Consider the following 25,282-nt stretch of genomic DNA (forward strand, 5'->3'; position numbering starts at 1 on the left):
ACTGACGTTGCCCACAGAAGGACACCAAGATAACCTGGTTAAATGTGCAGGTGAGGTAGATCCACAAATGGCATGTGGTGTTTGTCAGTGGTTTTGGTCTATGCTGGGACCATCTTGCCAGGCATAGCATGCCCTCCTCTCCAGTTCCTTGTGCGAGTGGTGGCAGGCCTGAGCGGGACACGGGACACTGGGGATAAATGAAGCTTAGGGCAACTACTAGAGCAGAGGATTGGGGGTTACATGACTCAAGCTCATCTTTTTTCTTTTTTTTTTTCAGTTTTGCAGAGCTGGACATGTACAGTGCATGGTGAGCACTGACCTAGCTGTGGGTTGTCCCTGAAAAAACCTGCATGTAACTGTGGGTGAGATGCAGACGTGGCACCAGCTCAGCCTTTCTGGAGCTGCTTTCTCTCTCCTGCTCACCAGAGAGAGAAGGAGAAACTGCAATAAAAAGACAACTTACTGCTTATCAAAATGATGGTAAGAACTGCTATTTAGAAAACTAAACAACCTAAGTCAGCTCTTCATCAGTGACTGTTCTTGGTGTCACTGTCATAAGGACATGGACCTGATGGAATGGGTCCACAAGAGGACCACATCCCTGAGAACCAAGAGTGAGAGAGCTCTGTCATTTTTAGCATCACAGTAAGAAGTTACCAGCAGCCAGGCGTCATTCACCACTGCCATTCTGGAGGCTGGAAGCTGTGCCACAAACATATGTATTTTGCCAGGACTAAGATTAAGAAAATTTTTTGCTTTCCCCACACAATTCCCTGCATCTTTTTCTCTCCCAGTCTGCAATGCACTGCCAGAAGTGGTAGCTGACAGGTCAGTCTTACAAAAAGGGAATGTGTGAATGTGCGCAGGCATAACAGCCATGTCTGTACAAGCCAGTTCCTTCTTAATTGAGGTTTCAGCAGCTATTTATCAGAGGGTGGGGCTAAGGAAACAGGTGAAAAAATGTTGATTAAAAAAAAATAGGCACAATAAAAGATGAGGCTATTGCATTTTGAACCAATGGCACTATGTTAATAGCACAACCTTCCCCTTCCAATCCCCAGCCACAGCCCCTCCAATGGCTGACACTGCCATTCTGAGAGAGAGAGGAGAGTTTGCAGCTAACACAGCATGGAGGAGAATGCAAACCAAGACAGCAGCCATACCTGCCCCTCTCCCCCACCCCTCTCCAACCCCCCAGTCCTGGGCTAAGAGAAGACCTGGTTGTGTTGCTGGGTGACTCGAATAAAAGTTGTTCTCCTGCTCAGTTCCTTCAGTTTGGCAGCTCCCACATAGGTGCAGGTAGACCGTAGTCCCCCAAGGATATCCAGGATGGTGAGTTCCACATCCCCTCTGTATGGTACCTCCACAGTTCTGCCCTCTGAAGCCCTGGAGAAGAGATAAGTTATGGAATTTATCTCTAGAAGCAAAATATAACAGTGTGTTTACTGTAGCAATGTGGAGCTTAATACTCTGCATGCTGCAGTTTCCAAATATTTCAAGTTTATTGCTTGCTTACCTGTTGCTGCTTAGTGCTCTCAAGCACTGAAATGCCTCCACTGCAGTAACCACCAATACTGAGAATACTGAGAAGCAGACAAATACTGTAGATGCTCCAATATCCCATGAGCAGGATATTCACAGCTCTGCCTTTCTTCCCCTCCATCTGCCCACCAGCAAGTAACACTTCCACATTTATTTGAAAGGTTATTTTGACCTTGTGACTTGCAAGTTTTACAGTTCAAGGGACAGCCAAGCTCAGGCAACTTAGAGAAATGTCACAGCTGGTTCCCAGTAGGCACCACTCAGCCAAGTTCTAAAGAGGTTTCACAGCCCCTGGACTCTGTCTCATGTCACTGACCAGATGCTGATGGAAATGCTCCAGCTGTCTCCTCCTAGCCTGATTCTCCAGAGCCCAGAAATTAAGTGGAAAGCCTGTTAGGGATACCCATTGCAGAGCTGTCCTCTGAAGCTAAAAGGTGAGCTAGCACAGTCCAGAGCCAGCCAAGTGGCCAGAAAAAAATAGCACACGTCAGCACATGTGGGGGTGACGCAGCAGAAGTTTTTGAGAAAGCAGAGAAAATAATCCAGATTCTTCTGAAGGCTGGGTTCACTGTAAAGCGGAGCAAGGTCAAGGGATCCACAGGAAAGATCCAGTTTCCAGGGCTGAAATGGTAAGATGGGCACCACCAGATTCCAATGGATGTCATTTACAATATTGCTGTTATGTCTCCACCCACCAAAAACAATGAAGCCCAGGCTTTCTTGGGTGTTGTGGGTTTATGCAGGAAGAATAATTTTCAATTGGGCCCTGAGCAGCAACAGGCTTTTGAACAAATCAGATGATTACAGTAGCCCTTGGGCCAGTCCAGACAGGACAAGATGTTACAAATGTGCTCAACACTGCAGCTGGGAAGAATGGTCCTACATGAAGCCTTTGGCAGAAAACATCCAGGGAGAACCAAGGCCTAAGATTCTGGAGTCAAAGCTACAAAGGATTTGAGGCCAACTACACTCTGACTAAAAAAGAGATACTGGCAGCATATGAAAAAGTTTGAGCTGCCTTGGAGGTGACTGGACTGAAACACAGCTCCTCCTGGCACCTACTGGTGCCAGGCTGGATGTTTAAAGGAAGAGTCTCCTCTCCCCATCATGCACCTGATGCCATGTGGATTAAGTCACTCATAACGCAATGTGCTTGAAATGGAGCCCCAGCTGTTTGGAAGTCATCGCAAACTAGGCAGGAGGCAGAGATTTTGGGACGTCACCAGAGGAAGCAGAGGTAATGTGCAGAAGAGGCCCCATCATAAAACAAATTGCCAGATAATGAAAAGCAGCATACCCTCTTCACTGACAGATCTTGTCACATTGTGGGAAAGCACCAAAGGTGGAAGTGTGCAGAAGCTGCTGAAGGAGACGGTGAATCAAATCAGGTCACAGGCATGCAGAGCTGCCAGGTGAGTTAAAACCAGGACAGTGAGACAGTGCATGCCTGGGATTTGGGGAAACCAGTGCAAATTCTACCTACCATATTCTGCCATCTGCATGCTGTATTGGGCAAGAAATGCAGGGTCTACTGCATTCAGTTCATACATCAGAGTCCAATTAATGTGTGTATGAATATCCCATCAGTTCAAACATGAATGCCCTGTTAATTCAAGCTTGGACACCATGCAGGGCAGAAGCTGCAGGGGTTTGATAGCAGAGAGCTGACTGCAAACAAAGGCAGCATCAGTTACAGCGATTCAACCGACCTGCAGAGACTGGAACATTGCTCTGAAGAGTACAAACACCTGGAGGTCCTTTTCTCAGAGCAAAATTACAGAAATGTGGGACACTTACAGCCACTGCCCCGGGGACAAGCCTCTACAGTAGCTATGGTGGTTTTAGGAAGCTGAAGCTTGTGGCATGCCACTTTTGGTTTTGGAGACTAGAACCTACTGAAGTGGTGACTACCCAACATCAGAGCCTCAAAGGTCTGACAGCTAGACAGTTGCTACTGCTCCTCTTGTATCATTTGATAAGCTAGTGGTATGGCCTGTTGATCAAGTAATCTATAGATATTGTACTAGGTGAAGCACACTGGAAGAGAGGTGTGAGATGAGCTCCACAGTAAATACTGAGAGTACAGTTTTGTGTTCATCCTTAACAAAAAGGTGTCAAAAAGGACTGAACGTTCTCCATGCTCTCACCCTACATGTTGGGAATAATGGATATTGTAGAAGGAAAAGGACAAGTACAGGATGGAAGTGGCACAGAAATCTAGAGCTGTGAGTTAAGCAATTGTGCCCACAGCAAAGAGATCAGAGCTCAGTTAACGTTGATAGGGCTGTGGAGCAAGCTTCAAGACAGCAAGAATGTGACCTGTGGTGAACTTAAGGGGGGCTGAGACTGGGTGGGGCAAAGAGATTTAGTTGTCTGGCTTCAGTGGAGTCTGGAAAAGGAGGTGGAAATCCATTTACTTATGTGTTTGTTTGTTTAATTACCCAGCAGTGGATTAAAAAAATGATGTTTCTATTAAATGAAGCTAAGTAAAAAATCCCAAAATTGAGACCATTTTGCCAGCCACAAATGCCTGTGCACAGGACACACATGAATTACAAGGCGTGTCACAAAGCTGGCACACTTGGCAAAGAGCTGCATATACAAGTCAGAAGGAACTGCTGAGGGATTTGCCACTCCAAGACCTCTCCTCAAGTTATGACCTGAAACTAATCCTTTCTCAGAAAAGAATGGTGAAGATAGAGCAACTGGGACTCCCAACAGCTGGGAGAGGTGCTCTGAGGTGACAGTCTACATCTCTCACTAGCCACTGAATTGTGAACAGAAAGGGAGACCTATTTGCTTTACACTTTTTTACATAGGGTCCAGTCTGTGACATGTGCCCCTGTCCATTTCAACACTGGCACAGTGGGTGGGAATCCCGGTAGGATTGATGGGGTGAAGCACAGGTGATGGTGCTTTTCAGACCCACAGCAAAATGTGGGTCAGGCTACCCCAGCATAGGGTAACCTTAAGAGTGGAGCATGTAAGAAATGGCAGGAACTGGGGGAGGGTCTTCCAGGCTATCATTTGGGTTACACAAAGAGACAGGACGCAGCAGCCATTGCTGGTGCTGTGACCCAAATTCCATCTTGGGGTTACTATAAAGTGCCAAAACCCAGCCTAGCAGCAGCTGTGAACTGCTGTGTGACCACTGGAGAACTGCAGCATTCACACAAAACCTGTGAAATCTCAAGGTTAGCAAAAGTAAATTGGCTGTAATGGAACAATACTGTGTGCAGTCTCTGTTCCTGCTTGCCTTATTTATTATCTCCCATAAAAGAAGCTTAATAATTGCCTTTCAGAAATTCCCAGCTTTGATCCATGTTCCTCATGGAAGGAGGTAAAAATAAACCAAAATATAAAAGATAAAAAAGTAATTACACTGGGTAAACATTTCATACAAAATTAAATGGGATCAATTTGATATATTCATTACAAAAATGCTCTCATGACTTCATTCCCTGCTGCAGCCATCTCTCCTTATCTGTCAGTTCGAATTTAACTGTTTGATGGAGGCTCAAGTTCTCCAGCCAAAATGTGTAATTTTGAGAAGATGAAGTGACAAGCAGTCTTATTCTGCAGAGGACTGAGCAAACTGAGCTCCCCAACACATGAAAAAACAACATTGAGTGTCTTTTAAAGACAAAACAGCTACAGACTTACAGCTGGGCTTTGTAGAAGCATATAAAGAAGCTGTACTGATTTGACCTGTTTGGGGCATCCAGCATTTAAAATGCTGGCTTAGAACCCTTTTAGTTTAAGTTTGCCATAAGCTAAACTAGTAAGTGACTAACCTTCTTGTAACTTTTCCTGTAAGTGCAAAGCCTTGCCCTGTTTCCAATCATCCCCTCAAGGTCCAGCACATTTACAGTGATGGATACATAACAGTTGCTATTTTTAAACCATGGTGACGCTCACAGTGGGATAGGCCAAGCAAGATCGAGACCAAGGCTGGTATGGATAGCCAGCTCTGCATTGTGTTGCAACGTGAACAAGAAGAGAACTGGCTCCACAGTCAACAGCCAAGGATTACACATTTAATATTTGGCACTGGTGTAGCTAGCAGAAGACCAGGGGACTCCTTTTATGCTACCTATTAATGGCACAAAAAGGCAGTATCTCAATAGAAATGAAAGATTTCAGATTGTGCTTTTTCTCCCTTGTTGCTGAGAAGGTCTCAGATCTTGATCCCCAGGCAGCTCTAAAATCAGGACACAAATCAAGATACAGCCCTGGATCAAGCAGAATTTATGTAGTATTCCCCACAAGGAACCAAAAAGGCCTATCTAGGCTGTCCCAAATACAGCACTTTTCTGCACATCCTTTACTCCTACAACACATGGTGTTTGCATTTAATCTCATTCTTAAGGGGGACAGGATCACACACACACCTCCCTGGGCAGAACAGAACTTGACAGCTGCCTCAGTCCTTTGGCCCATGGGTACAAGCAGCTTTCCCAGACTTTTCCTGTGACTTTGACCAGCTCTGTGGTGGCCAGGGCCTAAAAGACTACACTCCTCTGAGATCCATGCAGCATGCTTGGGCTGCTCTGTGATCTCTCAGGGAGCTGCCATTAACTACCAGCATCAGGCCTTTCCCACACTCCAGCTGACACAAGCACAGGGTAGCAAAGGACAGTAAATTACTGTAGTTCAGATAAAAATTTGCCAGCATCTCTGTCTAAATGGCAGCTGCCAGTTTTAAATTGTGAGATAACGCCTATTGCTGATACATATGATCTCCTTAAACTACAGCAGTCACTGGTTATTTTTGCTTGTTAAGAAAGGCTGGTTTTTTGCTTCCTGACAAAAAAAAAAAAAAAAAAAAAAAGCCCTTGGAACTTTCTCAAACTCATCAGAGGCTTTTTGCCCTTGAAAAACTCTTCACCATTACGTCTTATCCCTATGTCCAACTGATTTTCTTCTCTTCAGAAGTCTTTGTCAGAAAGTAGTACTGAACTACACTGTGTCTAGTAGGCACATGCTCTCAGTTAAGAAGCATCCACAAGCTCTGCATGTCCCCTTTTTCACACAGGTTTTGCTTTCAATAAGCCTGAGTTTTCTGCCAGACCAGGAAAGCTAATGACTTCATTTGTCTCCAGCTCTCTCCTGCAACTTAGTCTCCCTTATTATTGCAGACTAGGAGCTCATTACAATTTCATTATCTTCATCAGTGACATAGAGAGCATGATCAACTGCACCCTCAGCAAGTTTGCAGATGACACCAGCCTGAGTGGTGTGGTTGACAAGCCTGAAGGACAGGATTTCATCCAGAGAAACCTGGACAAACCTGAGATGTGGTCCCATGTGAATCTCATGAGGTTCAACAAGGCCAAGTGCACCTAGGTTGGTGCAATCCTCAGTACCAGTCTAGGCTGGGGGATAAAGGGATGGAGAGCAGCCCTGCAGAGAAGGAATTGTAGGTACAGGTGGATGAGAATCACAGAAACATTCAGGTTGGAAAAGACCCTCAGGATCACCAAGTCCAACCTAGACCCCTAGACCATATCCCCAAGCACCACATCCAAACGACCTTTAAACACATCCAGGGTTGGTGACTCAACCACCTTCCTGGGCAGCCCATTCCAATGCCACTGTTTCTGTGAAATTTTTTTCCTAATGTCCAGTCTAAACCTACCCAGTCATAGCTTGAGGCCATTCCCTCTTGTTCTATCACTAATTACCTGGGAGAAGAGACCAGCACCAGCCTCTCCACAATGTCCTTTCAGGTAGTTGTACAGAGCAATGAGGTCTCCTCTCAGCCTCCTCTTTTCCAAACTAAACAGCCCCAGCTCCTTCACAGTCACTCTTTGCAAGACTTACTTTCCAGACACTTCCCCAGATTTGTTGCCCTCCTCTGCACTCACTCCAGCACCTTAACAGCTCTTCTGTACTGATCTGTACCGAAGTGCCTAAAAGTGGACACAGTACTTGAGGTGTGGCCTCACCAGAGTGGAGTACAAAGGGACAAGCACCTCCCTACTCCTGCTGGACACAGTATTTCTGATACAAGCCTGGATGCTTTCTTGGCCACCTGGGAACACTGCTTGCTCATATTCAGCTGCTTGTCAAATAGGACCCCAGGGTACCTTTCTGCCAGACAGCTTTCCAGCCACATTTCCCCAAGCCTGCAGCGTTACTTGGGGTGGTTGGGACCCAAGTGCAGGACCTGGCATTTGGCCTTGTTGAAGCTCATCCCATTAATGTTGGCCATTGATCCAATCTATCCAAGTCCCACTGTAGAGCCTCCCTACCCTTGTGCAGTCAACACTCCCACCTAACCTGGCATCATCTGCAAACTTACTGATGACACACTCTATGCCTTCATCAAGGTCATCCATAAAGATGTTAAACAGAAGTGGTCCCAACACTGAGCCCTGAGGAGCACCCCTTGTGACCATCCACCAGCTGGATTTAACTCCATTGACCATCACTCTTTGGGCCTGTTCACCCAGCCAGTGCTCTATTCAGCAGAGCCTGTGCTCACCCAAGCCATGAGCAGCCAGTTTGTCCATGAGAATTCTGTGGGAAACAGTACCAAAGGCTATTTGGAAGTCTAGACAGACAATATCCACAGCCTTTCCCTCATCCAACAGTCGGGTCACCCTGTCATAGGAGATCAGGTTGGTCAGGCAGGACCTGCTCTTCATAAACCCATGCTGACTGGGCCTGATCCTCTGGTAGTTGTCTATGTGGCCTGTAACGGTGCTGAGATGATCTGTTCCATGACCTTCGCTATTACCGAGGTCAGACTGACAGGTCTGTGTTTTCCCAGATCCTCCTTTCTTCCTTTCCTGTAGATGGGTGTTACATTTGCTACTCTCCAGTCCATTGGGACCTCCCCAGTTAGTCAGGACTCCAGGTAAATGATGGGAAGTGGCTTGGTGAGCACATCTGCCAACTCCCTCGGCACCCTTGGGTGTAGCCCATCCGGACCCATAGACTTGTGTGTGTCTAAGCAGTGTAGTAGGTCAGTGACACTTCCTTGTTTATTGTGATGATCTCATTCTGATTCCCTGCCCCGACTCCTCGTTCACGAGGCTGGGTATCCAGGGAACTGCTGGATCCACCCCTAAAAACCGAGGCAAAGTAGGCATTAAGCACCTCAGCCTTCTCCTCATCCTTAGTCACTATGTTTCTCTCTGCATCCCACAAAGGATGGAGATTTTCCCTAGTTCTCCTTTTGTCATTAATGAATTTATAGAAACATTTTTTATTACCCTTAATGGCTGTAGCTAGGTTGAGCTCTAGCTGTGCTTTGGCTCTCCTAATTTTTTCCCTGCGTAGCTTTACTACATCTTTATAGTCCTCATGAGAGACCTGTCCCCTCTTCCAAAGGCCATAGGCTCTCCTTTTGTCCTTGAGGTCCAGCCAAAGGTCCCTATTCAGCCAGGCTGGATACCTTCCATTTTTCAGCACACAGGGACAGCTGCTCCTGTGCCTTTAAGACTTCCCTCTTGAAGTATGTCCAACCTTCCGGGACTCCTATATCCTTCAGGATGGCCTCCCAAGGGACTTTGTCAATCAGTCTCCTGAACAGGCCAAAGCTTGCCCTAGAGAAGCTCAAGGTGGCAGTTTTACTAACCCCTCTCCTTGTTTCCCCAAGGATAGAGAGCTCAATCATCTCATGATTGCTGAGCCCTAGACGCTCTCCAACCTTTACTTCCCCCACAAGTTCTTCCATGTTCACAAGCAGCAGGTCCAGGAGGGCACCTTCCTTGGTTGGCTCCCTCACCAGTTGTGTCAGAAGTTATCCTCCACACACTCCAGGAACCTCCAGGACTGCTGTCTCCCTGCTGAGAGACAACAATTGTATTCCCAGCAGACATCCAGGAAGTTGAAGTCTCCCACGAAAAAAAGGAGAAAGTGATTGTGAAACCTCTCTCAACTGCTTATAAAAAAATTAATCTACCTCTTCATCCTGGTTGGGTGGTCTGTAACAGATTCCCACCACAGTATCACTGTTGCTGGCCTTACTCTTGGTTCTTACCCATAAGGACTCAACCCTATCTTCACCTTCATTAATTTGCATAGTTTTATGTTTCCCTAACAGAGGGCCACTCCACCACTTCTTTTTCCTTGCCTCTCCCTTCTGAAAAGTTGGTACCCATCAATTGCAGTACTCCAGTTGTGGGAGTCATCCCACCAGGTTTCTGTGATGGCTGCTACATCATAGCTTCCCTGCAGCACAATGGCCTCCAGCTCCTCCTGTTTATTGCCCATGCTGTGTGCATTGGTATGTAAACTCTTCAGGGGTGGAGTTGAGTATCTAGTTTTCAACCTTGAGGTGGGGTAGACCTTCTGGTTATCTAAGATGACAGCACACTGCTCCACCAGCATTGGGCTACTACACCCAGAGTTCTTGGTAGCAAGGCCAGCTACATCCCCGTCCCCCTTTAAAACTAGTTTAAGGCCTTGTCAATGAGCCCAGCCAACTCATGTGCAAGGATTCTTGTCCCCTTATGGGACAGATGAACTCCATCTGTCACCAGCAGACCCAGTGCCAAGAAAACCTCCCTATGGTCAAAACCCCCAAAGTTCTGTTGGTGGCACCAACCTCTACGCCATGTGTTAATTACATGGATTTTTTTTTTCTTTCCTTCAGTATTACTTCCTGTCACTAGAGGGATTGAGAACACCGTTTGTGCTCCTGAGCCCTTAAGTAATCTCCCCAAAGCCATGAAGTCTTTTTTAAGTGCTTTTATACTCCTATGCATTGCCTCATCACTCCCAATCTGTACAACCAGCAGTGGGTAATAGTCTGATGGCCACACTAGACCAGAGAGTCTCTTAGAAACATCCCTAACCCATGCCCCAGGCAGGCAGCAGACCTCCCTATGGGATGGATCTGGCCTGCAGATCAGGCCCCCAGTTTCCCCGAGAAGGGGGAACTACTACTTACTTACTACTACCACCTTTTTTTTTTTCTTCTTTGCACTAGTCCTAAGTCATGGGGCTGGCTTACAAGTCCTGAGTGGCTGCATGCGTGGACATTCATCTCTGTCCTTGTTTGTCTGGCCCTCTGTTTCAAGAGCCCCATACCTGTTGTGTGTGGGCAACTGGGAAGACTGGGGGGATTGGGAGGGGAGTCACCTGCCTCTCCTGCCTCACCAGAGAGGGACCCACTTCCATTCCTCCCCATCTCTTAGGTTTCTTCCTTGTTCCCCGTGACAAGAAGGCATAGGATCCCCCGCTTCTTGTGCCACCCACACCTGCTGACCCTCCCCCAGGGATGCCAGAGTCCAACTCCCCAAGGCTATCTCCCCTCCACATCCCCTTATAGTCCTTGCCTCGCAACGTCTTGCTTGAGCTCAGCCACCAGGGTGAGCAGATTGTTCACCTGCTCACATCTAATACGTGTGTTGTCTCTGCAACCCTCCACTGCAAGTGCCAGGCTCCAGCACTCACCACAGCCAGGGGCCTGGACACCTACATGGCTGCTCATAACCTCTGTCTGGGTACCCACAGTTCTACTAACAGCCCTCAGCCTGGCTGTAGCCATGGCTGGATCTCTACCTATTGACTTCACAGGCTGCTGGGACACACCCAGGTAACTTACCTTGCTTGTTGAATGTCCTTGCTCAGTGTCCAGGGGTCACAAACCCCAAGGAGCTACAAACAGCTGCAGCATCCCCTGGGGCAGCCACAATCACAGCTTGATCACCCTGTGCCGTGTGAGCTAGAGGGTCGCTCCCAGAGACTTCTTATCACCCGATCAACGATGGGTGGCACGGGTTCCACCCACGCAGGTGGGCGGTGCTGCTCTCTGCAGCAGCTGGCCCTTCGCTGTGTCAATGCCTCCTTTAGATTTACCGGGAGGTGTTGGTTCTGCCCGCTCTAGCTCAGCAGCCTGCCCACAAGCTGCCAGCCCTCAGCACAATAAAGCTACTTTTCCCAGCTTCAAAAAGCCCTAAAAAGAGCTTTTCAATGGCTCTTTTGGCTACAGATCCCCTGCCCAGCACAGCCTTACCTGCACTGAAGCTGATCTCTGCAGCAGAAGCTGGCCATGAGCCAGTAATGTGCACTTATAGCCCTGAAACCAGCTGCATCCTGGACTGCATCAAAAACAGCAGGGCCTGCAGGCTGAGGGAGGTGATTCTCCTGCTCTGTGGAAATCCAGTGCTGTGTTCCTTTCCCCAGCAAAGGAAAGACATGACCTTGTTGAAATGTGTCCAAAGCAGGCCAACGAAATTATCAGAGATCTAGGATACCTCTCCTCTGAAGAATGGCTGAGAGAGTTGGGGTTGTTCAGCACAGAGAAGAAAAGGCTCCAGAGAGACCTTTTTGTGCCATTTCAGTACTTACAGAAAAGATGAGGACAGACTTTTTTAGCAGGGCCTGTTGTGACAGGACAAGGGGTGATGGTTTTAAACAAAAAGAGGGGAGATTTAGACTAGATATAAGAAAGATATTTTTTACATTGAGGGTGGTTAACCACTGGCTCAGGTTGCCCAGAGAGGTGGTAGACGTCCCATCCCTGGAAACATTCCAGGTCAGGTTGGATGAGGCACTGAGCAGCCTGATCTATTTGAAGATGTCTGTGCTCACTGCAGGGGAGTTAGACTAGATGACCTTAAAAGATTCCTTCCAGCCAAACATTCTATGGTTCTAAGTAAGGTATGCCAAAGAAGACAGGTGTAAATGCTCTGAAGTAGCCTGTGTCTTACCACTTTGTAAAGTGCTACTAGTAAGTAAGTGCTAGTAAGTGCTTACCACTTTGTAAAGTGAACTTAGTGCACATTTTTATGGTGCATTTTAACTTTTCAGTAGTGGCAGACAAAAAATAGTGCAAGAGACAATGTCAGGGTAGAGGACAGGAGGTGGGATTGAAGATGGTTTCTACATAGCATGATGGCTGAGATTATCATCATGTCTCTTTTCAAAGTGTGAAATCTGTTCTGAGCTGTAAATCAGAACTGTGGCTAATGACTTCCCAGACCACACAGGTAGAGCTGCAGTGACAGTACACTGCACTGGCTGCAATGTACTGCTCTTAGCTGGCCACTGGCTGCTCTTAGCTAGCCACTTCCAGCTCCTTTTCTCCTTCTCCCCCTTCATGTCATCCCTTTCCCAGATCTCCTGCCTAAGTAGTTTTTAACAGCCTTCTGAACAGGCGTGGGCCTGCTTCCAACAGATGCCTTTTACACAATTCCACTCCATAAGTTACTGGAGAACTGGCTCACTGCAATTACTCCTGTGTGGAATTCATACCTGTATTCAGCAACCCCTCCTGCATGCTTCTTCATAGCTGTATCAGAGCTCATTCCATAGAAGAGTTTCACCTTCTTGCCATTCTTTTCTATAATCTCTCCAGCACACTGGTCATGGCCTGCAAACATTCCTCCAAGCATGACAAAATCAGCACCAGCTCCTGTGATCAACAAAGTAACACATAAGGAAGCAAGGAAGAGAGAAATTGGTGAAAGACAAAGCAAGAACACTGTGGCCTCCAAAAACAATAGCCAGCCCCAAGCAGTTTGGTACAGAGAGTCCTGTCCTGTAGTGGATGTGGCAAACTTGGAAGAAACACTTTGCTGCAGACCTTACACACTGAATTTTATCTCCCTGATATTATAAATGGAAATAATCCTTTTCTGTTGTTATGACAAAAATACAGATTATTCGACTCCACCCCACACTCTTTTGTTTTCAAATTCAGTGTTAGCTGTTTACTTCATAGCAGTATATAAGTACACTTCCTTATTAGCTACTGTTGTGACTACAATGCTCAGAAGCCCTAATCATAGAGCTGGGACCTGCTGAACTCCATGCTGTACAGAGAAGAGGACAGCTCCTACTTCAAGACCCTCCTAGGCTACAAACTCTGAGCGGGAATGTATCCTGAAGGAAGGCACCCTCATGGTTATAATCTACTCCTCCCAACATGGACATGAAACGAGCAGATTTGTCAATGAAATTCAAGTTCATCAGCTATATGTGTGTTCAGAGTAGGTCTGGGTGATCCCTTGCCAAAGAGATCTGCATGGGTCTGCATTTGATCCTCTTGTTTAAAAATGTTGGGCCAAGAATCCCCGGGGTCTGTGGCTCTCAGCATGCACTACAAAGGAGGTCTAACCCACAGCTACAACTCCTAAATATGTTCCAGATACTGAACAACAACACTGAATATTCAGTCATGCCTGTTCAGACTGTCCATCTTCCCTGCCTCTGCAATTCGTTAAATCAGTTCCACTGGGAAAAGATTAGGAAGAAGGTTTTTGGAGTCACTCTTGGTACCTCACTGTGATTTCCAATAGTCTGGAGAAGAGAAGGCTGAGAGGACACCTTATCAAAGTCTATAAATATCTGAAGGGTGGCTGTCAGGAGGATTGCACCAGTTTCTTTTCAGTGAAACCCAGTGACAGGACAAGGGGCAATGGGTGTAAACCCAATCACAGGAAATTCCATCTCAACATCTCGTTATGAATGTGTTCAAACTCTGGGGAGATCTCAGGTTAGGTAAGTCTGGCATTAGAATTTGCTGTGATCTCTGTTGCTATCCAAACAATGGCACTAGACTTTGAAATCTAAAGAGTGAGTGAAATAATTATCAATCTGCTCAGCTTCTGCCATCTGTTTAAAAGCTCTGTAGACAAACCTGAATTTGGGAATATATTCATCTTAAAAAACATTACAACTGTGGAGTGTGCACTGATTTATAAAAGGCTGTTCCCTTCCTCTACCCCTTTGCCCAAGAGCAGACCTAGCAGCACTGTCTGGGAGCAGAGCACCCACCTGTCTGCTGACCTGCCCTCCCTTTGCCTAGTTGTTGTTTGAAAGGAACAGTATGTCCATGGTAAAAAGATATTAAAAATGAGGCTTGTGTAACATGCTGAGCACATCACAAGCAATATTTAGAACCACCACCCATCCTGGTGTCCTATCATGCCAACTACCAGGCACATTTTTCCTGAGCTCTTGTTTCAGGTGGCTGAGTTTTAAAGCCTCGGTTTGACTTGTGTAATACCACTATTAACGTGCCAAAATCAAAGGGAATGCTCATGATTTAAGACATTTTAAATTACTGCTCCTGTTGCTCCCTGGCACTATCTTGCTCCACCTTTAAGAAATAAGTACCCTGAGAAATCTACTTGGTATCAGTCTTCTTCATGGATGGAAGAAAACAACAGGAGGGAGGAGGTACAGATTTGAGGTCAAGGTTTCAAAGAGAGTGTTTAAAAAAGTCAAAGGCCTGCCAAAAGACACTCCAGGCTCTTTGCCTTGTTAATACTATCCCCTGATCCCCAGTTCTAGTCCTGTTTCTGGCTGTGCATCTCACAGCCTCCAAGATATTAATGCAAAAGAGTCACATGAAATCTGCACTTCAGAATCACAGAACCTTGGTTCTTGTGCTCCTAAGTATCCACTTTTTTGACTGTTTATTTTGGAAGGAAAGCAAATGTTTGAATTACATGATTGAAACTTATCCAACTTGAGTAACTTTTGCAAACTATAGTGTAATTCATCAAGCTCTTCCAGAAGAGAGGAGCCATGTAATGGCAGGTGCAACCCATCTAAACACTGGAATGACATATGTTCACTGCCCTGCAGCTCCAGCAATGACATGCCCATATTAAATACATTTTTCTAATGCTCTCCAGAACTTTCAACACTGCGTCAGTGTTGCAAAGATGTCTGAAAATATAAAGTCTGTTTAACTACTTTATACTGGTTAACATCCAACCAGGAGGCTGTAGTTTTCAGTATGGTCTTTCTTTGCTTAAGTATGGGGTTTTTTTGTATGACCAGAAGCATTGGTGATGTTTGCAACACCCAGCTGTAGTCTTTAATTTTCAAGTACAGATAGACAGCCTGCTGTTATTTTAGGTTGTGGAGAACTGGCAACATCTGGCAACAACCCTCCAGATAACAGAGGATGTGATGGGTATATCACATACAAGCATTCTGGTAACTTGCCCAGATTTTACTAGACTTGCCCTGTTTCCACACAAAGCCACTTCCACGCATTGATGCTGGAAAGAATCTTCCCCTTGAGCCCTACACTGCATCTAGGCTGATTTTGCCCCTTCACATTTCACAGTGCCTTTCAAGCCGTTACAGAATACGCGTGCTGATGCCAGTGCACTCACACAATTCTGCTGGATCTGGATGGAGTCCTTCAGATGTCTTTTGCATTCCTGATAATTAAAATTACAGATAGCTAGAATTGCTCTGCAATAATTCAGCTAGAGTCAGCCTGGATCTGTAGCCTGGGCAGCCCTCCAGATGGATGAAGCATAAGTTTGCCTGGACCACAGCTGGCCCTGGAAACAACATTCACCTGTGCTCCAGCTGAGCCAGAGAGCCTTTGTAACATAGGTATACACACACAGCTACTTAAAATAGAAAAAAAAGCCACTATGGTCTGTCAGGTGTATTTTGGAGCCAGGATATGTCCCCAGTTGACTTTTCCACATGATTTTTCCTTCCTTTTCCTTCCTTGCTCCTACATCTCATCTCACCACTGCTGTAAGGAACAGCAGTATTGTGTTAAAGATGCTGGCATAGAATTCAAAACGCACATTCTGTTCCTGGCTGTGTCACAAAAATATATGTGACCTCAGGCAACAGAACTCAGCACTTGTGTGCTTTGACTTCTCATCTTTAAAAAAAGGAGACATTAGTGCTTCCCCGGGGCATTCTGAGAAATGTATTTATGTTATCAGCCTTTCCAAGGGTGCAGTTATGTGAACCATCTGAGAGCCTAATACAAAGTTCTTTCATGTTTTCTCTCACTTCTGGATTAAAACACCTCTTCCTCATAAACCCACATAATTTCCATTAGCATCTCCAATATCCATGTGGCAGCGACATTTTCAGTTTCCCAAATCCTTACAAGATTCCCATCCAGCAGTATCAGAATTTGAGCACTCTCTCCCAAAGTATCTGTCCCTCCCAAGATTCTTGACCCTCAACTTCAGTGCTTTTCTGTTCCTCCTTTCTTTTTTTCAATAGGCTACTACCTTGTTTCCTTTATGTGAAAATGCCCAGTCTGCTTCTGATTCCTGACACCAGTCAACAGTGATACCTTCCACTTGCAAAGCCTGTCAGCATCTTCCCTGTGGTTCTTTTCACTTGCACTATATCCACTCTACCCCTGTTCCCATGAACTTGCCTCCTCCAGTCACAGCTATTTTTCCATGCTGGTCTTCACATCTGGGACTCCCTGTCTCACACTTTTTGTGACTCAAATGGCTACTTTGTCACTGCTTTATGATGACTACCTCAACGTCCCTTTCGTCATGGGTTGAGTTGAATCTGCTGATGTGTATTCACTACCATGCTGCCATCATGTCAGCTTCAAAAATGAGGAGCAAAGTATCATAGGGCTTGAAGTTCACATTGTAACATTGAGAGGCTTCCTGTTCAGGTTTCTGCTTCTGTTTTCCAGGTTTGAGGTGTTGGTCTTTTCTGCTGTGCTGGCTGCTGCTTGCTTGGGTGGGGGGAACCATTTTAGTGCTGGCTTCTGTTGCTGCTTTTGCTGGGGTAACTGTATAGCATATCATCTAAGTGAACTTTTTATCTCAACCCAGATGGTTTTTGTTACTTTCCTTCCCATCTTGGTGGGGTAGAGGTTTGCTTATGAGAGCAGGCTGTGTTAACCCAGGATACCTTTCATGAAGACTACAATGATCTGCCAAAAAGTGACAGCATGATCTCTTTAACCAAAAGTCCTCTTTGTGTGTCTCATCCATGCTTTTTCCAGGCCTCCATCCACAGGTGAAAGTGCACATCTGTGTAACAACCAGTATTTGCTATCCCACGTATTTATGTAACTCCTCCCCACCCAAGAGGCTCTCAGCAAGTGTAGAGTTTTGTGCTAGACAATTCAGTATCAAAGCTTTGTAAAGGCTGGGCATGGAGATACCTATTACGTGGCTCACGCAGCCAATCACCTCAATAGTATTCAATAAACACTTGATACTGATAACATTATCTAGAAGCTCATTTCACCACCCACCTTTGACAAATGCAGATTTGGCTCCAGCTAGTCAGATGTCCACAGTATGTCTGCTTTAAGTTATACATAACCATATATGGTAAGTTTATTGCCTCAGGGTAATCTCCGTCAGGTTCAGCCATGTATCTGTGACACACAGGTCAGACCAACCTGTCTGGCTTACTATCATAGTAGAACTATTGCTTCTATAATCCAAGTTTTCTGATGCTTGTCTGTTACAGAGACTATCCATGGTAGTTTTCACATACCACGGTGAATTTCCTGATAACCAGCAAGGACAAAAATCTGCCCTTTCACTGGTTTTAAGTAAGTTTCTGTTCAGGTTGCTGAAGAGACTAAAAGGACCCTTCAGACTTACTATAAACATCACAAAGGAAAACCTTTTAAACAGTTTGAAGCTGCTTCCTGTTGTTCTAACTTCTGGAGATGCTGTTATTGAAAAAAGACCTTTTCCACAGGCTGGGTTTCTGTGCAGGCAGCTGGGAAGGCGCTCAGGTCACAATCCCAGTTCACTAGCTCCCAGTGACAACGCCAGCAAGAGCTGGGCGAGCTGTGCAGCCACAGAAAGGCAGAACAAAGGCCTCACTGCAGGTGGTATGAAGTTAGAGTGGGCTGGGCTGAGGAGAGGTCGGGTAATCTTTTAATACAGTCTTGTCAAAGAGGGTGGATGCCACAGTTCAGCTATGTCATAATCACCCAACTGAAAGTATCTATTCCCTATGTCACTCACCCACTTGGTAACACAAGGGTGCTGTGAAATCCTGTGACTGAGCATATTCCTTGCTGGTACTGATCTTTCCACAGCTGTGCTTAAAATTATCCAATTAAGTCATCTGACCTATCTAAAAACTGGAAAACAGGAGCTGTCTGCAAACTTAGAAGACAGATTTTGGTTTCAACCTTTCCAGGAGGCCTTAAATTTTTCTTGGCAGGTCTGTTTGAGACTGTCCTGCTTTCCATACTCGCAAAGCTTCCTGCCATGCAGGCATGCTGTATCATAATGTCCTATCATACCACCAAGAAATCCCAGTGAGAGACTGTGCTGTCTCACTGTATTCTAGGTTTTACCAGACTGTGACATCTCCAAAGGGTCTGGCATTTTGGGGGTAGGGAAGTGTCTTTAAACGTCCTGTCAGCCTAAGATGCATTTGGTGCCTGGTTTACATACACTGCTGCAACAAGATTATGGCTAAATGACAATCCTGACCTTGACTCCCCACACCAATGTAACATTCATGCTCAACAGAAAATACTCAGAGATTAAATTCTCTGTTCTATCAGCAAGAGCTGGTGCAATTCACCAAAGCTAATGGCAGGACAGCAAAATCTGTTAATAATTAACTTAGATGTTTTAGACATCTGTTCAGCTCTAGGACATAGAGTATAAATAAAACCTTGTCTTTTCAAGCAGACAGCTGATCCCAAGAACATCTCCAGGGATCTCGCCTGCCTTTTTGTTTTGATCTTCTGTCCAACTCACATTCCACTCACTCTTTGTCCATTCAAGGCCAGATCTGGCAAAGTTACAGGCATCTCTGAATCCCACTCAAAAGAAACTCATAGCAGTTTTCTTTGTATTACTGTCCCGGCGGATGTGTCCCATACACACCTGGCAGACAGTTTCTAAATAGGACTTCGACCACTGTATGTTTTGTGCTGCATCATTTGTACTGGTGCAAAGAGCAAATTCGTGTCTGGTGTATTAATTTCGCAGGAGTTACGCTGAGGGAGGAAGGTAACCCCCTGCTGATGACACACTGCGGGTCAGCCTGACTCCTGCACCACGGGTGGAGTGCTGGGGACGCGGGGGCCTAACGGGCGGCACGAGGCGCTGCGCTTACCAAACGCTTTGGCGACATCTCCTGGACAGCTGCATCCTCCGTCCTGCACAAAGAGAAGCAGACGGTAAGTGGCAGCCGGCTCACGCAGGGACCCAGAGAGCACTGGAGCTTTACGACCTGCAGCAGAGTGGCCCCTGTTCAGGAACAGGGTGTCAAGAGGTGACTGTGCACCACCGGTATATACTATTTTGGCTGAGCTTTTAGACCGTTCATATGATCCTTTCTATTGCTTTCCTTCTTTAGGCTCATTTACTCTACTGTTCTGTTATTACCACTTGTAACAGTACCAATGCAAATTCCTGTCTGAAATTTCCTAAATCACAGACACTAGAAACAAGACCTCCTTTGATGCCCTGAATCACTCCCTGACATTTTAATAAAAGGTTGTGTGATGCAGAGGTACCCCAACCCCCCACCTTAAACCACCAAAAACATTTAAAATAACTTTCTAAGCAGTTTACAATACAAGGTTACAGTGGGAGGGGTGAGGAAATAAACCATGAGCTATGTTGGATTTTGATCTGATAATCTCTAGCAAGTTGGGTAATCTAGTCTTACTCAAGTGAAAATGAATCATCTTACTCCTCACTGTTGGCCAAGGGTTTGGTATGGAAACAAGCACTTTGAGATCTTTAGCATTTTAGACCTAGGTGTTTCAGTTTCCCTGCAAAGAAATGGCTGATGAAGGTGTTTTGATTGTGGGAATTTATGTATGTATGGGCTGTAAAAAAGGAATGGCACATAGCACAGCTCATCATATGCTGCAGTTCCTTAGGTTTTGTAAAGGTCTGAGCATCAGGTGAAAGGTCCTCCTACTCTGCAGTCACTGTACCAAGAGAGCTCCCTGTTCCTTTGAGGACCAGGGTCCACTGTAGACTGCTGACAGCTTTCCTGCTTTTGAAGCTACTCTGCAGACTGAATGGTTGTTTCATTTTGTTTCACTTCCCCACTGGCAGAAATGCACACCTATGAAACCTGCAGTGGAGCACAGCCAGACATCCCCACCAGCAGCCATTTTAGAGCTGGCTGTCACAGGTAGCTGGCAGTGTGGCTGAGTGTTAGAACCTATCCGTGTGCAGAATTCAAGACACAAACTGAGAAGGTGGGTCCGAAAGTGAGTGACTTTTCAAAGGGCACCCACTGCAAACAGTGCCTGGTACAGCTTGAAAGGCTTTTATTCCATTTGCTGATAACCTCTAGCATATTACTCCTTTTGTTGAGCTAGACACTCTTGCTGTCAGCTCTAGAAAGGAGTGCTGCACTGACAGCTGAATCTCTCTCTCCTGTTAAGGGCTCTGCTTGTGCAATTCTTTCCCTCTGACAAGTCTGTCAGAGCCTGGAGGAGGGTGCAAGTGTGTGTGCATGTGTCAGTGGAAGAAGAGTCAAAGGAAAGAGGGGGTCTAATAATCTTCAAAGAGCAATGTCAGGAAGTTTCGTGACACTGACTGAGACAGGCTGGCTATGAATGCTCTCTGGCAGAAGGGTTTCAGTCTATTCTTACTGAGTAGCTCAGTTTCTGATTTTTATAATTAACCCACTAGTAGCAGTGATGGAGGCTTTATGCTTTCAGAAGTACCATGAGGATAGGAGCCTTAGTGTGCAATCATTAATCATGTGCTTCAAAAAATATCACTTTGAATGTCACTAAATTACAAAATCCTGTGCAGATTAAGAGACTCTTCAAAGAGCTCATGAGTTACCATTTAAGATAAAAGGAACTGATGATGATGAGTCACAGCAGTTCTTTATCTGGAGATGCCTCCACTTCTTCACATAAACAGGTAAATGTAGTGATTCACAGAAAGGGGAACAAAAATGGGACATAATAAGCAGTTATGCTAGAGGATGTCATATAATAAATCTATACATTCGTTCATGTGAAAAATCAAATGCTCTGTTGAGCAAGTAAGACTGGGATTCTGCTGCATTGTCAAAACAACTTGTAGAACCTGCAGTCATGGAGCTTGTTGCAGGCTCAGCCTCTACCTCAGAGCTTTGAGGAAATGTATCAGTACAAATACGCCTGTGAAATTCACAACAACTGGCATTATTCTGAAGTAAGCCTACTGTGAAGAGTAGCCATTGGGGCCTGTAGAAAGCATGAGTATGAGACAACTGGATGCTGATATGAAGGAGAGGGCAGAACAACTTTCCACTCAACAGAATTGTTTTAACATGGTTAAAAGAATGTTATTTTCCACAATCTTCTCCAAACAGATAAAGCATTTTACAACAACAAAATCTGGCCTGAGGAAATGAAAATACAGTATAGAAAAAACAGTATGAACTGGTTGAATATTTAATACTACATGCCATGTTTATGATGACGATTTGTATGTTCCAAGCAGCCTTTATAATAAACTGTCTACCTAGCACTTCACAGTATCAGCAAACAGACAGCTATTTATTATGCAGAAGATATATAAAGTATGTGGCATGTACAGCAGCAGAAACAATACATATGGTGCTTTATTCTGAACCACATATGCTGGGCATTTTTCTGTGTGGAGGAAGAGATGGTATGGCAGAGGCAGTGTAAAGAACCCCTTAGTCATTCTTTTCACTGAACTCTGGTGGCCCATCACTCAAGCAGGGTGAAAGGGAAATAGAGATCTCTATCAAAAGATAGCCAAGAGAGGTCACATGCAAGGTTGCTTTCCATTCCTCACATAGCTGGCTTACTAGACTATGTGACTGCCTCTCTGTCCAGCAGAGCAGTTCTCTGACCTACAAGAGACAGAAACTTTATCTCAAGTAGGACATTTCTGAAGGAGCTCTCCTGCTAAATGGCCCCTCCACTGTAACTCACTGCTGCATTTTCTCAAGGCCAATGAATTAGCAAGAATGAAAATTGAGACCATTGGCTCTCAGACAAACAGCAAGGGACAGAAATAGTGTTTGTATCTTTGATAGGGTTTCCACTCTTCTTTCAGTGAGTCATGAAAGATTAATTTCTAATGTGAGCTTTGAGTTCAAGATAATTTAGCATGAGAAAAGCAAATGGTGCAATTTTGCCTTCTCCCTTCTCTGAGTAAATGACTCTATAGAGACAACAGGTGTTCACTTGGAATACCATGTTTGCCTAAAAATTGCCACATTCTTTGTTGCTAATATCAGCTCCAAAAATCATACATCATCACTTCAGCAGTACAAATATTTTAGATCCCAGTTTGTGCTGCCATTCCAGCAGAGCTACTACAGAATGAGCTTCAGCTGTGCCATGCTCCTCACAGTGCCTGTACTGCTCTCAGCACCATCATTTTCTGATTCTGTGAGTGGGACTCCTTTCCCTTCATAATGTAACAAGAAAGAGGAGCAGTTTGATCAAAGTACAGGACAAGCCAGAAATAGATGCAAGAAGGCACCCCAATGCTCTAACCCATATTATACTATCAACTATAACTTGCATGAGTATAGATGGTAGGCTTTGAATCTTTTCACATCTCTCCTGCTACTTCCATATCAATAAAACAAAAAGTCCTCCAAATTTTCCTGCTGAATTGACATAAACAGCTGTGGTAGTACTCTAACTGTAGAGGTCTCCTTTGGTTCAGGCTGGGTGTGCCCCCTCCTGAATCTATGTAATGACAGTAGTGAGACATTGTAAGGGATGCCATCTATACTTGTTGCCACTAGACCAAATCATATACTTAGGCTTGCTCCCATATGGTGTTTTTCCCTAAGGAAGATACCTCTCTTTTGTGATACCCTTGTCAGAGCTCTGGCAATGACCATGCAGTTCAGTCTTTTCTTTTCCCAATAAACTCACCAATATGCATCTGAATGTTGCAGAATTCAGGCATAATGTCCTCACCCTTGCTTTAGTCTCCTGAGCCTGGGTGACAAGAGTTGAGTTGCTTGGGTGACAAGAGTTGAGTTGCTTGGGTGACAAGAGTTGAGTTGCTTGGGTGACAAGAGTTGAGTTGCAGTGGTGCTAGAGACCCCAGTAACAGCTGAAGGTAATCCTCTTTGCCCAGGTGTTGTAGCAGGGAGGTATTAAATTGCCCTCCCCTAATGGCTAGGGGATTGATAGCTGAAGCCAACATGATCTAAGCAGGTTAGAAACTGATCCATATCCAAAGCAGGAAATGAGAGGAGGAATAAATACAGAATCATCACCTTTTTCAACAGTCTAAATATACACTCCGTGTTTTCTTGTAAAATCAGGGTAACAACATTCTTCTAAAGGTTTCTTGCAGAAAATAATTATGGCAAAATTAGGATGGGTTTCTGAACCACTGCTAAGATGACACCTATAGTTATCCAGCCCTCATAGTAATTAACCAGTCTTTCATGCTCTATTACTCACACGTGCTGTGTCTGTAATAGACAAACATTGGTAATACTACCCAAGTAATAAAGTGCAAGACTGTTTTTCCATGGAGAGGAGAGAATGCATGTGTATTGACAATGAAGAGCAAGAATGATATGACTGTAACATATACTTGTTTTCTTGCTCCATTATACCCACAGCTCCAAGAAATACAGTCAAGCCCTCCTCTCCCCTCCATCCCTAACAACACAGCACACACCCTTCCTCAGATGGATACTAGCCACAACTAAGTCAAACAACTCTGGGCTTTGCAGTGATTTCACTTGGCAGTAGATCTAAAAATACAGTGTGTGGCCTCTTCCAGGGTTGTCTGTGAGGGTACCTGTGAGCACAGAATGATGGATAGTCCCTATGCCTTCCAGATTACCAGCTGCCTTACAGCCAGCCTGCAGAGCCTCATGCAAGCCTGACACAGCCACTGTGTCACAGTGACTGGGCTGGGCATGCATAAGTAACACAGAACTTTTGGGTGCTGAAGGCTGTGGTCTAGCTCAGTCTGAGGCCGTGCTTACAGATTTACTTTTTCTGTGAGGTAAATCTGGTCTTGCTGGTAATGGAAGCTACCATTAGCTGGCAACAGAAATACATGCACTGTTTATATCTACAGACTTGCTATTCCCCTAAAGCTTTGTGAGAACTTAAGTGGCTCATGTGCCTGTTTTGCTCCACAGAGCCACCTCTGAAGCACCCCTGCCCCTGCACAGACAGCTCTGCAAGGATGCTATCTGAATCAGTCCAGTTACTAGAGCACAGACAGACTCATATTTTATCTTGTACTCCCCTCTGCTGCCTGCCTGTTCCTCAGTTCCTCTCCCTGGGGAAGGCCCTGTTTTCATGTCACTCATTTTTCAGAAATCTTTTATAGCAATTGTTTGCTTCAATGTGAAAATGCTGTCAAGCTTCCTTTTCTGTTCACGTAACAGCTTACTGCATTCAGGGAGCAAGAAGCAGCTTTCCAAAAGCACACACAGGAGCAAGGCACTCAAGTCTTTCTAAACATGAGAAGGAGTTGGTTTCTTTACATTTAAATTTCTACTGACCACCCTAGGAGCAAGCACAGGCGCCAACTGGAGACGTGGCAGAAGGACAGCCTTTAACATGCAGGGTACTGGACTGTTTGATTTTTCTATTCCATAAGGATTTGCACAGCAGGAATCTGAGAGTAGATGATATTTACTTACAGAGATGATATGTCCTTTCAAGCCATGTGCTGAGTCTGCACACTCAATAACAGCACTTAGCTGCGGATAGCCCACCCCTGTCTTAATCCGAGTGGTACATACAGAACCTAGGAAAGAGAACAAAAGAAAAAACCTGTAATCAGAAAAGATACTTCTTTGTCTTCTTTTTCTTATGAAAAAAAAATGCTTCTGTCTGTAATATTTTTTCTCTCTATTGCCCATGTTGGCTTCTCATGGATAAAAGGAACGCCTAGGAACTTGAGTTTTGAAATGCTATCACACCACTTTGTGAGAGCTGTAATTGAGGTGACTAACACCAATCCTTTCTTCTCCAGGACCACAATTCTCAGTTTAGGCAACATCAGTAGTGCTACCTGGTGAGGGAATTACAGCATCACAAGAATACAAATCTGACTGAGGTGCC

At 45.1% G+C, this 25,282-nt stretch overlaps 1 protein-coding gene across 2 annotated transcripts in view; it reads right to left on the reverse strand.

Moving 5' to 3' along the window:
- Positions 1 to 1,205: 1,205 nt before the first annotated feature.
- Positions 1,206 to 25,282, reverse strand: part of GMPR (guanosine monophosphate reductase) — a 40,440-nt gene continuing 16,363 nt past the window's right edge. For both annotated transcript variants that reach the window (XM_054381747.1, XM_054381746.1), the window contains 4 exons: positions 24,859 to 24,965; positions 19,345 to 19,387; positions 12,754 to 12,913; positions 1,206 to 1,386 (listed from right to left, as the gene is read on the reverse strand). In XM_054381747.1, coding sequence (XP_054237722.1) covers positions 1,206 to 1,386; positions 12,754 to 12,913; positions 19,345 to 19,387; positions 24,859 to 24,965 — 491 coding nt within the window. The remainder of the gene's footprint in view (positions 1,387 to 12,753; positions 12,914 to 19,344; positions 19,388 to 24,858; positions 24,966 to 25,282) is intronic.

The sequence above is a fragment of the Indicator indicator genome, chromosome 6 (assembly GCF_027791375.1).
Source record: "Indicator indicator isolate 239-I01 chromosome 6, UM_Iind_1.1, whole genome shotgun sequence".
Classification (NCBI taxonomy): Eukaryota; Metazoa; Chordata; class Aves; order Piciformes; family Indicatoridae; genus Indicator; species Indicator indicator.